The sequence below is a fragment of the Cicer arietinum genome, chromosome 2, assembly GCF_000331145.2.
Source record: "Cicer arietinum cultivar CDC Frontier isolate Library 1 chromosome 2, Cicar.CDCFrontier_v2.0, whole genome shotgun sequence".
In the NCBI taxonomy this organism is placed as follows: Eukaryota; Viridiplantae; Streptophyta; class Magnoliopsida; order Fabales; family Fabaceae; genus Cicer; species Cicer arietinum.
Genome location: NC_021161.2, coordinates 52,196,282 through 52,210,746, shown reverse-complemented (window position 1 = coordinate 52,210,746; position 14,465 = coordinate 52,196,282). Strand labels below are relative to the sequence as shown.

The following is a 14,465-nucleotide window of genomic DNA, read 5'->3' as shown; positions in this document are numbered from 1 at the left end:
CACTCTAATAGAGCATTTATATATATATATATATATATATATATATATATATATATATAAATATATATATATATATATATATATATATATATTTGCCATGGTATCACTAAAAGGAGAGATTATTTTAAGTTTAGTTGTTTGATTCAATTTTCTGAAGGGGTGATAAGGGAAAGGAAAATCTCTCAAATGTCAATTTTAACTCACTCTTGGAGTGAAGAAGTTTGGAGAGAAGAGAATATTTATTTAAAACTATATTTCAATATTACATATAATATTAGAAAAATGAAAAAGTAAATATATATCTTAGTTTATCCTCCTCTTATTGAACTAAGCACAACACTTTTTTTAAATTCATATCCACCCTTTCATGGAATCGAGGAGAGGGGAGGAAGTGAATTTAAATCAATTATTTTGTAGACTCACAGTGTCCACAAAGTGTTGTGCTTTCCTACGAGGAAAGACATTAATACGTTTATTATTAACCTTATGTCTCTTAAAAATCACTCTTGTTTGAACATCCCAATGGAAAATACAATGATTTTGTTGAAAGTACCCATCCTAAGAAGTAAAAAAACTTTTTATTTTTTTAAGTGTACTTGCAAAATGTATATAAAGGTGAAAGAAGAAACTCTCAAAAATCAATCACTCAAATAAAATAATCTATGAAATGTAGATTGACAACCAGCTTGATATAATCACATCGAGTCAAATTGGATTAAGCAAGGACTAATCCCTTCAAATGTGACATTTTACAATCATTTATCAAGTATTTTGAGATAAGGAACTACTCAAATGGGGCCTAGGGCAGGGAAAATGTACTAATATAGAAAAACTTAATCCTTTGCCTTCTGTAATATTATACCTTCTAAAACCAGCTAAGGAACATGGCATCAAGAATATTTTCTTTTTTTTTCAAAAAAAATAAAAAACAGTATCTAATTCTTGTTTTGAATGATGCTTTGAGAAAAGTTTGTTGTTTGACAAATACTTAAAGCAATTAGAATCTAATCCAAATATATGTTAATCTCAATGTAGTAAAATATTAGTAGTATAAGATAGTTGAAATTTTAAGGATATCTATCAGAAAAACACAGAAAGTCAAGTAAAAAGCATATTTAAGAGCATAACTATTAGCTGCTTTTTCAAGCATTTTGAATGAAAAGCAACACAAAAAGTCTTTAAACCAAAACGTAATAAAATAAGCAATCAAACAAGTTGACTAATAAAAATCAGTTGTTTCTAATCTATGTAAAAAAATGAATAAAATAAAAAGAAACTCATAAAGATTTCAGCTACAGCACCTGCATCCTATGACTTACTATGAAAATATCGAATATAGTCCACATGATCTCTTTAAAAAAAATACATTATCATGATGGTAATAAGAAATTTGACTAGCTAATAATCCATGATTAGACATAGATGACTAACTACCAAACTACCAACTTTGTAGTTAACACCAAAGCTTTGACAGCTGTATATAATTAACAAACCTAGTTTCTCATTCTGATTATCCACATTTAGATGACTAGCTAATTATCATGACACAACCAACCCTGTAAAACTTTTTTACACAAATGTTCAATCAGATCTTACCACATAGATATTTGTGAAATTATTTCAGAAAATAATATTATGACATGGTATGATAGTAAGATATGATTAGATGTATGTGTAAAAGTTTTTACATTGTCGGAGCATAGTTATTGAATACGTAATAAGATATTAAATAATAGGTAGAATTTGGAAAAAGAATGAAGTTGGAATATGTAGCCTAAAATATTCCCCTTGAAAAAATAATCAGAATATATTGGTAAATTATTCAGGGGGACCCTAGAAGGGTATCCTTTCAATGTTTCACACTAGTAGTAATCAACAAAATCCTCAGATACAATCTGCTAAAATCAAACCAAAATGATGGAAGGAACAAACAATTCCTGAGCAGAAAAACCAACAACTTTGCAAGACATTACAAGCAAAAAGCTACCCCAAAAGAAACGAAAAGAAAAGAAAAAAAGAAGAAATGTTGTTCCATGTTTTTGTTTATATCGCTCACAAGTGACGCATGATACACTTCCGCTATATCCCGCAATAAGATTTTACATCTCACTCAAATCCCAAAAACCCAAAACCTAAATAGTAATAACTCAAAAAAAACTCAAACCTTAACATTCCCTTGTAACTTCTATCTCTATAATATCTGAATCCTCAAAACAGGCACTCCAGTTAGCTCTAGAATAACCAAACATCTTACGTCTTTAAAACCGAAATATAGTAACAACAGTAGTGGTGTGCAAAATTCACAATTCACCTGCTTCATTGGATTATCTTCGCCTACAAGTTCGTGTCATCAAAACGATCTTCCTATGTAGTAATTCCTGAACCAAACATACAAATTTATCAGTGTTCTGTTGGCAAAACAAGAAAACAAAATCTGGACAAATAAAAAAGTAGGTTAATTAGAAGTAAAATTAATCAATTTTAATTTCCATGATTTCAAGTTTTGAGACAGATAGACATGAATAGTGAGAAAATACCAATAAACAAATCCTACAGTAAACAAAATTTCAAAAAAAATATGGAAATAATAATTTTTGACAGAATTATGGCTAACAACCGAGTGTGCAAAGTACAAACTAACTAAATCTTTTTCTCTTTTCTCCGAATGTAGCACGGGCAAATAAACTCGCTAACTATGTCGATTTTGAACATTAAGTCCATTCATTTAGTTACAGCTTCTAATCATGAACGATGAAGCAATACTTCAGTTTGGGAATTTAATATTAATATAATACTTGCGTATGCGAACTGCACAAATGTTCAACTTACGGGAAACCATGGTAAACCACTTTGACAAACCATGCTAAATGACAAACCATGTGGAACAAATAACAATGACATCCAACACAAAATACCTTGGAGCAGGGGAATGATGCATCAAGAAAATAGGTGCAAGACTTGTTAAATTAAAGCAATTTGTGATTGTTGTATCATATGTTGGACCATTCCATCACGTTCTATATAAGTAGCATAATGATTTTCTCTGAAGGTTCATTTTACTTGTATGAAGCTAATTAAATTTTGAAACTAAGTTTTTATGCCTCTGTCAGCTCTCAATTTCCGCAGCCTATAGTGATCATGCAATACTAGAAAGAAAAATCATATATATATGTGAGAAACACCGTCCACAGTTATGTACTACTAAGCACAGACACAATCGGACACTGACACGTCGACACCGATACTAATTTGAGAAAATGGAATAATTGTGTGTATCGGTGTCAGACACAGACACACCTTTAATGTGAAGTGTGAGTGCTACATAGGTTATGCAATTAGAATTCTAGCAAATTAATTACATGATGTATCAAACGATACACACAATCAGCAAGAAGACATGAAGATACTCCTACTGAAGAAATGGAGTTGGAAATACAGGAGGGAGAAAGTATAAAGAACCAAAACATAACTAATCAATGTTGTTTGCTTTCGATAGAATAACCACGAAGCAAAGAATTGTGAACATCATTAGGTGTCATTGTAATCATTCTGGGAAAAAGCATTTTAAAAGTATGCACATACAACTTCTCCTAACTAATCAAATATAAGTAAGGCGTGTACAGTGAAATCTACGCTATACGCAACTTAGCAGCAAAGCAATTAAACGAACGAGTTGATGAGAACAAGAACAAGTTTTCCACGATAATAATCAATTTACGGAAGAGAAAGAAAAAAAAATAGAAACTAAATATGGGTCTGACAATTACTCACATTGCCAAGCAATTAGAAGACGACATTTTTCTAGATTATTGCACAAAACCCAAACAAAATATTGTAAAAATTAAACTTTTTCTCAACCCTTTTGTAATAAAGTCACAGTATTATTGAAGAGGGGAACATGTGAGACTGACTGAGAAGTTGTGATAAATGCGAGTAAGTAACATTGCTCTTACCCCTATTTGGCTGCCTTTTATTAACAGTATAACCACCAACATAACCAGGAGAAGTCTTGGCAGAAACATCCGAAGCTGCACCACCAAGTCCGTAACCAAAGGGACCAGATCCATCTCTCTCAGAGTTTGAAGATCGCCAAGTTGGGTCCCCATAGACTGAATTATTGTTGTAAAAATCGGCAAAAGCCCCATCAACACCCCCACCACCATTTGATGTAGAGTATGAAGATGTCGGTGCAAGAGTGGAACCACTGCTTCTTCCATAACCTTCGGTCCCCAATCCATAACCATTGTTGCCACCTCCATATCCAAGGTTGCCACCACTCTGCGACACATTGTTCCCTCCACCGTGTCCAGAAATTGCTGAAGAACCCCAGTTGACTCCTCCAGTATTGCTGAACGTGTTTCCTCCAACACTCCCACTCCCTGATCCAATGTATGCATTGGAATTTGCAGAACTTGTTCCGTAGTTAAGGCTTCCATTTCCCCACAAGTTTCGAGTCACGGAACTGAAGAAAGAACTGTTTCCTCCGTTACCACTTTCATATCCAACAGGACTTCCAAACCTATTGGAGTTGCCGATAAAGTAAGGGTTTAAGCCCCGTCCGTAGCTAAGATTGCCATTGAAATTTGCATTTCCCCCAAATCCAGCACTCAAACCAGGCTCAAAATTCATACTCATTCCATAACCAGATCCAAACTGTGCAAATGCATTTCGACCGCCGGCAACCGGACTGAACCTACCATCCATCCGAAGTCCATAGTTTCCAACAGTATTTGGAGTATACCCCTGAGTGAAGCCGTTTAAGAAACTATTGACCCTACTCAGACCATAGTTATATCCACTAAGAGGACTGCGGCTAGGTCCTGGCGATAACTCCTTAGGAACTGCTCGCTTGACCTCAACCATTTTCCCGTTCAATTCATGAAACGTCTTAAGTAAGACCTGGTCAACAGCCTCTTCAGAATCATAAGTGATAAATCCAAAACCTCTTGGCCTCTGAGTGTTGTGATCATACATTACTACAACATCTGTTATAGTCCCAAACTGATCAAAATACTTCTTGAAATCACTCTCTGTTACAGTAGAAGCTAAGCCCCCAACAAATATCTTTCTCGTGCGACCTGGACCACGAGAACCTTGGATGCTACCACTGTTTCTACTCAATACGTTTTGATCATCCCTAGGAACAGCTTTCTTCGCCTCAACCTAGTGAAAGATGCAAAAGTATCAACTATAAATCACAAGAACATAAAAGGCATCAAAGACAAGAAAATAATAACGAAAAATAAAAGGAGATAAGATTAGAGAATAAAATATTGGGGAAAACATTACTTCCTCTTGGTCTATTTTGAAATTTTGCTACGAGAATCATAAAGCAAAATGAATTAAGCAAATCAAAGTACAAATCAATATCATAAACAACTATATGGACAGTTAGAATTCCAATGTCATATACTAGTAATTCAAAAGGAGAACCTTAATGTGCTTCACTTTTATACCAATGTCATATACTAGCAATTCAAAATGAAAGTCATGAACTTAAATGAGAAGAAATTACCATCCGTCCGTCAATGTTGTGCTTCTCTTTTATGACAATTTCTGCAACTGCTGGATCGATAAAAACAACAAAACCAAATCCACGGGCTCTACCGGTTGTCCGATCCTTCATTATCACTGCTTCCTTAACTTCACCATAAGTACTGAAATACTCTCTGAGTCGTTCTTCATTTGTGTCCCAAGATATTCCACCTATAAATAGCTTGCCATTATCGGATTGCATTTTATCTACACAAAATCAACAAAAACAATTCATTCATTCATTCATCAAGTTAAAAAAATACAAATGTAAGTTGCATCAGCATTAGTACATATGCAAAAAAAGACAAACAAACTAATATCCACTATAACAAAAAACACGAATTACAGCTAACAGCGGATCCAATCAAAATTCTAACAAACATTTATAGGACAATAGTATTTTTTTTATATAAATAATAACAATAAACTCATATAAAACAAAATATTACAATCAAAACATGATATTACAAACAATACAATACCTCAAATTATGACAAACTTCAGAAACTGTAATAAGATTGTAATAAGATGCAAATATAGATATTGTCGAATTCAGTTCAATGATACGGATCCTTCTTCAACGTCAAGCAGTGAATCAAGACAGAACAAAACAATCCTGAAAAAAATAAAAAAAATAAAAAAAATATAAAACCCAACCAATAAAATGGTTCAATAAAAAAGAGATCCAAAAGGGCCATAAACAATTGATTAAAAAAGAAAACTTGAATCTCGATTCCGTAAAAACCCACCGATTGAAGACGACCCAGATGACAAATCTTAAGATCTGAGGGGAGGCACAATGAGATTAAGAACAGAGGGTAGGTTCATTATCTGGGTATGCCTCCCCACCCTTTTCTTCTTCTTTTTTCCAATTGTTAATTTAGATAATCAAAATGCAAATTAAGTTACCAAATCGATTGAAAAATGTTATATACAAAAGCAAAAGAACGAAGAGGTAGAGAGAGAATGAAGAAAACACATCCCAAAGTTTATGTGTGTGAGAGAAAGACAGCCGAAAGAGGAGGAAGCTGTAAGATGTGAGGTGAGCGTTATATAGGAAAGCCTCTGCAATATATTTTTTTTTCTCTAATTTTTATTACAAAATTAATTATTAAAAAAATGTAAAATATTTTTGAGACAAGAACAAAAATATTTGCAAACAATGTCTTATGTGAAGTAAGAATATTTTTTAAGTACTTTACCCACATTGTCTGTTGTCTATGTATTTAGTGGCATAATCTTTACATCGGTAAATTTTTGTAAGAATATTACTAATTTTTTATTGTCAATTATCTTTTAGAAAAAAAATATATATATATGAAAAGTATAAAATTGAGAAAATTAATGATAATAGTGTGTTATGTTATATATAGGGAAAAAAAGTTGAAATGTATATAAAAATATTTGGTCTCGCAAAATATATTAATTTAAGTAATGGAAGTTTGTTTCCTTTCAAATAGGATTACAAATTAAAATTTTATAAATATAAAAAATGATTATTATTTGAAATAGTTATATAATAAGATGAATTATGGATACAAGTCTCTAATGTAATGTGTGTTGATTGAAATTGTGAGTGTTTGTTTTCTTATAAGTAAAGTTTCAAATTTTATAAATATAAAAATAGAATTTGGAAATTCAACATAAGAATATGTAAATGTTGAAAATGCCAAATAATTTTTTTTTTTTTTGAAAGATAATACAAAATGAATATATTTCAAAGGAGATTTGTTTAAAAAGTATAAAATGAAAAATGCATAGTTGTGGCAATAGTAAAACAATTAATGCATTTGCCATATGTCTCAAACTATGAGTTTGGTTTGTAAAGACTTCTTCGACTCACATGGAAAATTGAAAATGGAAAATTGAAAATGGAGAATTGAAGATGGAGAATTGAAGATCATAAGGGAAGTAACTCAAACAATAGTGATACAAAAGTAAAAGTATGTAGTTGGTCACGTCATTGAATGTCTAATCTTACAACATGTAATAAGTTGGCACATATTATGTGTATATAGTTGTATATATCGTTATGTATATAGTTGTATGTTTTGAGGATGTGGTGTTGTTTAAACATGAGATACACTCCTAAGACAATGAGTTATAATATGACACCCTTAGCCCTTAAAATGTTTATTAATAAAACAATGCATAAAACATGTAGGCCAAGTGTGGAATAAACTTGTGTAGTTTAGAAAATAATATCACAATCAAAACTTCACAGCAAACATATAAAACTACAAAAGAAAGAGAAAATGTGTTAGGTTGTAAAATGGTCATGTATTTTCAAAGAATATACTATAACTCATAATTTTCAATAATTCAAAGGTAATAAATAATAACAACAATATGACTCGCTTTTTTTTTTTTTTATCAATATTCACTTTTTTCAATCAATATAAAACTTTAACTACACTTAACACAACTGTCTATATGTCACGAGTTTTTATTTTTTTCTCTCTTTATTTAATATATTTTTAGTTAATTTATAGCAACAAATTCATTTTTTTTGTACAAATGTTAAAAGAGTGTTGTTTGAAACCACTTTAATTTTATATGTCATAAAAATTTATCTTCTATCATTTTTCATTTTTCATGTATTAAATTTGACTTAATATTATGCATATCACGTAAAATCAAGATTATATAGATTTACAAAGTTAGTGTCTAGTCATTATTACATTTATATATTTACTATCTACTATATAACTATTTTTTGACAAATAATTAATTTTTTATAAAGAATTTAAAATAAAATATAAAACTCAATAAATAAAATGGTTTACTAATCAGATATCCAAAAGAGCCATACACAATTGAATAAAAATGAAAATTTGAATCTGGAATCGGTAAAAATCCACCTATTGAAGACGATCCAGATGGCCAATCTTAAGATATGAAGGAAAGTACAGATTAAGAACAGATAGGTTCATTATATGGATATTCCTCCACACCCTTTTTTTTTCTTCTTTACTTCAATTGTTAATTTAAATTATCCCAAATGTATATACAAGGGGAAAAGAAAGTTGAAATATATATAAAAATTTATGGTTTTGCATAATGCATGTTAATTTAAGTAATGAAAATTTGTTTCCTTGTGAGGAAGATTGCAAATTAAAATTTTATAAATATAAAAAATAATTATTACTTAAAATAGTTGTGAATCATGAATAAAAGTCTCGTAATGTTTGTTGGATTGAAGTTGAAAATACTGAATGAATATTTTCTTTTGTTTGAAAGATAATACAAAATGACTATATTTTAAAGGAGATTTGTTTAAAAAATATAAAATGAAAAATGCACTTACAACGTTTGTGGCAATAGTAAAGCAATTAATACACTTGTCATAGTCTCAAACTATGAGTGTGCTTAGGAAAGACTTTTTGGACTCACCTAGAGAATGGAAGATCCTAAGGGAAGCGAATCAAACAATAGAGTGATGGAAAGGTAATTGTATACAAGAAGTTGTTCACGTCGTTAAATGAATGTTTAATCTTATAACATCTAACTCGTTGGCACATATTATGTGTATTTAGTTGTGTGCTTGTTGTACTTCTCAGTGTTTGAGAATATTATGTTGCTTAGACATTTTACAAGACAATGAGTTTTAATATGACACTCTTAGCCCTTAAAATGTTTATTAATTAAACATTGCATAAAACATATAGTTCAAGTGTGGAATAAACTTGAGTAAAAAAAAAGTGTGGAATAAACTTGTGTAGTTTAGAACATAATATCACAATCAAAACTTCATAGCAAACTACAACAAAAAATGTGTTAGGTTGTAAAATGGTCATGTATTTTCAAAGAATATACTATAACTCATAATTTTCAATAACAAGAATAATTCAAAGGTAACATAAATAATAACAATAATATGACTTTTTTATCGATAACTATGATTCGTTCTCATAATAATACAATAAAATTCAATATACTTATTGAAGAAAATAATAACATTAGTTCGAGACATATATATTTAACTCATCTTCATAAATGAAGACACAAAAGTCATTGTTTGAAAGTAGTAAAGCAATTAATGCACTTGTCATAGGTATCAAACTATGAGTGTGGTTAGGAAAGACTTCTTGGACTCACCTTGAGAATGAAATATCATAAGGGAAGCGACTCAAACAATAGAGTGATGCAAAAGTAAATTGTATACAACAAATTGGTCACGCCGTTGAAAGAATGTCTGATCTTATAACATCTAACTCGTTGACGTGTATTTAGTTGTGTGCTTGTTGTACTTTTCAGTGTTTGAGGATGTTATGTTGCTTAGACATGAGACACACTTCTAGAACAATGAGTTTTAAGATGACACTCTTAGCTCTTAAAATGTTTATTAAGTAAACATTGCATAAAACATATAGTTCAAGTGTAAAATAAGCTTGAGTAAAAAAAAAGTGTGAAATAAACTTGTGTAGTTTATAACATAATATCACAATCAAATCTTCGTAGCAAACCCTATAAAACTGCAACAACAAAATGTGTTAGGTTGTGAAATGGTCATGTATTTTCAAAGAATATACTATAACTCATAATTTTCAATAACAAGAATAATTCAAAAGTAATATAAATAATAACAATAATATGACTTTTTTTTATCAATAACTATGATTCATTCTCATAATAATACAATAAAATCCAATACACTAATTGAAGAAAATAATAACATTAGTTCGAGGGATATATATTTAACTCATCTTTATGAATGAAAACACAAAAGTCATTGTTTGACATCATGATAAAAATCAATAATGTAAGTAAACAATATAGAAAAGAACAACATGTAGACGAGAAGAGTTGAGTATGTTTTATATCATGTTTACTGGTTATAAAAAAAGTAATGAGTATGTCAATGCAATTCTTCTCTAATTATACTCAAGAAAGTAAACTATGAAGTAAACATGGAATACTTAGTGTCAAATAAGCACAAAACCGTTTTGGATTTTGAATTTGTTTTTACTACATTATACTCTAAGGAGACTCAGATGGATGATAAAAATAATGTTATTAATTTGAACAACAATAATACTCAACGTAAAGAAAGAGGATGAGAAAATTGTTATTGAATAAGTTTTGAAGTTACTATTGAGAATAACTTATGACAGTGGATTTTTTTTACACATTTTATCATTCACCAATTTATATAAATTATCTTAAAATCCAAAACAAAACAAAAAACTTTTCCTTATAAGTCGGGCACTCAAACTATTTTATTTAAATTAAATTATAACTTTGTATTTTTCACTCATTTTTTAAACTGTAATAATTATTTTACTCAATAATTAATTTTTTTATGTTTATAGATAATTGAATTTTATGATAATTAAATTAAAATATATGATATAATATTATGTTTATAAATTAATCTTACTATTATTTTATTTTGAAAAAATTATTTGTAAGTTACGTATTAACCCAAGGTCAACAAAATTCACCTATTCACTGTTTCAAAACATAGATGATCCAATCAAAATTTTAACACAATAATATATTTTTTTTTTACAAATAATAACACCACAAAAGAAATACTAATTTTATATACAATCAAAAGTTATTAAAAATAATATTTTTATATTTAATTAACTAATATAGAATTTTTCTTAAATTAAAATAGGGGAATGAAATCTTCTGAATTGATAAGCGATAAAAACAATAAAACTATTGTTGTAAGTTGTTTTATATTTAGATGGTAAATAGTTACTTTTTATTTGTATATTACAATTACAGATGTTATTCTTTATTATATATAAGTGTATTTGTCTGTAAATTAAATAGATATTTTGTTATAATGGTAAAAAAAAGAGTGTTTTTATAAGAATAGAGTTGTAAATCGGATAAATAATTTTAATATATAGTTTTAACTAAAATTTATTAACAATAAATAAAATATCATGTGATTAAAATAATAATACAATTATAACTCAACACATAGATTTGTGAAAATAAATAAACTCTGTAAAAATAACTTAAAATTCGATAGATAAACCCTAATTTATTTTAATTTATAGATATAGAACATACATATCAAATAAATCAAATATATCCTATCCTCGTGAAGTATGCACGTCAATCCACTGCTTTTTATACTTAGACAATTTAAAGGAAACAATTAGATAAAAACCTAATTACACATACAGAAATAAGGGAAATGATTATAGAAAAACTAGAATGCAATAAGTCATTGAATCTATACATTGTATTTAGAAAACATGATAAATGATTATAGATTAACGTTAAAACTTATAGAATTATTTGAATAACCAAATATTAGTATATTAGTTATATTAGTATTTTTTTCTCTTTCACAAATGTTTGAAACATGGTCCTTTCATTCATCAATTCTTTCTTGAGTTCTATCAAATTAGATGAGTTACTCGATCTTTTTAAAATTTATAAATATGATTTATATGATATTAACTATTAATTTAATGGTTAATTTTAAAGGAAAAAAGATAGTATGATGCTATTGAATAAATTTAACTTTTTTAGGTGTAATTTGATCTCATATATATATATATATGAAATGGTTTTTAACAAGTGATTATTCTATATATTCATGTACTCCCTTCTTTTCATTACAAAATAAAAAAAATAAAAAGTATATCTATTGATTTATATTAGACAAAATACATGTATTTTTTGCATATATTTTGTTACAGAGGAAGTACTCTTGATGTCTATTTCGACGGATTTCCATTTATTTATTTTAACTTTTACGCGAATATTAATAGTTCATTCAATGAATTGTGGGTTTGGATAGAAGTCTTCTTTTCTTCTTTTATTAATTTAAATTTTTTTACATTTTTTACAATTAGATCTAAGGATAGCAACAAAATCCGCACCCGCATATACTCACTTGAATTCATCTTGATCTGGACCGGGAAAATCCGCTTTGATTGGTTGTGGGTGCAAATTTTTCCCGTATTTAAAACTTGGTGCGGGACGGGTTTAGGGTGTTGATATTTACCCCATAATCCCTGAATTTGCTATGCTAGTAATATTGTTGTCATTTTTAATGTTTATATATATCTACATATTTAATATTTTTTAAATATTAAAAATTATAATATCTTCTTCGTAGAAAATATGATTTTAATATTTTTTATTTTATTATATTAATTATAATAAATATGTCTTTTAAATTCATTATTTTATACATATGAATGGATGCGGGAAAACTCGAACCCCGTTGCAGACAGAGATAAGGACTTCAATTTTACACCCGATAAGAAGTAGGTGCAGGTTTTCTCAAACTACTCGAATGCGGGAGTGGGGAGGTAAAATCCGCCCCAACCCAGCATCGTTGTCATGCCTAACTAGATTCATACATATTTTTTATTCCATGTAATATTTAATCAATATACAAGAATAGTAGCAAAATACATATTTTTAATAAATGATGTGTATTACACAAACAATTAGGGTTTGTTTACTTTGTGAAAATATTTTCTATTTTTATTTCTTAAAATTTGTGTTAATTTTACTTTTGTTAATAACAAACTAAGAGACTTTTGAAAGAACAATTTGTCTACATTTTCAAAAACAATGAAAATGTCAAAAAAATTATCTTCAATATTTTTCGAAAATGTATCTTTATTAACTATCATTTCAACTTCTCTCAATACCATTGATTATCACATTTTAAAAAATAAAAAAATAAATAATATTTTCAAAAATTAAACAGGTTAATTTTTTATACATTTTTAATCTGAGAACGTTGGAAAAATACACATAAAGGAGAAGATGAAGTGTATATCAAGTTTTGTTCATTTATAATGACTTGTGGTTAACGCCCAAGAAGATGCATCTAATATATGTCTTAGATGGAATTTTGGGACAAAGGAGAACTCACTTCATAGATCATGGTCAACCTGCACTAAGAAATAGTGGTTGTTCATCTACTCTCAATTCTCAATGTTTACTTAAAATTTGTAAAAAATACTACTGAAATCAAGGTTCCAAGGTTCCAATAAATTTAAAAATCTAATTTTTCACTTCACATTAGTATTTTTCACTACTAGATTGTAAAATCTAGTAAAAAGCCAAGAATGATGGGAGCTGCACCTGCCCTAAGAAATGGACTGTAACATCCCGCTTTTTCGGGACATTAACTAACAGAAATTCTAAACGTAAAATTTTAAATTCATTTTTATTTATTTATGATTATCTTAAGTACTCATTTACTTTAAAATCATTTAATAATCATTTTAATTATATCTCAAAAATAATAAATCAGAGTATTTACAATCACTAAAAGTAAATTTAATACTTAAACAAAAGAAACTCTTAGAGTCAAAACTATTGATGTTTTACTACCCAAACATAAATCCTAGTTGGTCATAAACTTTGGAATTGTGGAAAACTCACCAAACAAGTCTAACACCGATACAGAAGTATCTCGGAGCTTCCAACTGCATGTTATTGTACTTCATACATTTTTCCTATTGGGTTGACCGTGACATTATTCACTCAAGTAACACTATATGTGACGTCCTATCAAATGTAAGGGTCCTCTCCAAATAACAAATACAGAGCAAATATGCATGCATATATAGTGGTTATAACAAAAATATAAATAAATCATATATTTCATTTAACAGTTAAAAATCACAACGCACCAAAGATACAAATCAAAAATGCACAAATCCTATTTGTTAGACTATATGTCAATGCATGATTCCGGAATATCACCTCCCCCGCAAGGGCTTTCGTGGGTCCTTCCAAGCAACACCACTAACTCGAGCTTCGTGGGTCCTTCCAAGCAACACCACTAACTCGAGCTTCGTGGGTCCTTCCAAGCAACACCACTAACTCGAGCTTCGTGGGTCCTTCCAAGCAACACCACTAACTCGAGCTTCGTGGGTCCTTCCAAGCAACACCACTAACTCGAGCTTCGTGGGTCCTTCCAAGCAACACCACTA

At 29.2% G+C, this 14,465-nt stretch overlaps 1 protein-coding gene across 1 annotated transcript; it reads right to left on the bottom strand.

The window, feature by feature from the left end:
• Positions 1-1,788: 1,788 nt before the first annotated feature.
• LOC101509572 (heterogeneous nuclear ribonucleoprotein 1) lies at positions 1,789-6,568 on the bottom strand. The gene is made up of 5 exons (XM_004491534.4): positions 6,285-6,568; positions 6,018-6,151; positions 5,516-5,742; positions 3,954-5,163; positions 1,789-2,378 (listed from the first exon to the last, which is right to left on the bottom strand). Exons 3-5 carry the CDS (start codon positions 5,735-5,737, stop codon positions 2,365-2,367), a joined length of 1,446 nt encoding a protein of 481 aa, XP_004491591.1. The 5' UTR covers positions 5,738-5,742; positions 6,018-6,151; positions 6,285-6,568; the 3' UTR covers positions 1,789-2,364.
• Between the last annotated feature and the right edge of the window lie 7,897 nt (positions 6,569-14,465).

Bases quoted from the DNA above. Each gene is read 5' to 3' on its own strand.
- LOC101509572 (XM_004491534.4), bottom strand. From the start codon at position 5,737: ATGCAATCCGATAATGGCAAGCTATTTATAGGTGGAATATCTTGGGAC. The intron at 5,164-5,515 runs GTAATTTCTTCT...ATCTTTCACTAG, and splicing joins ACAACATTGACGGACGGATG to GTTGAGGCGAAGAAAGCTGT.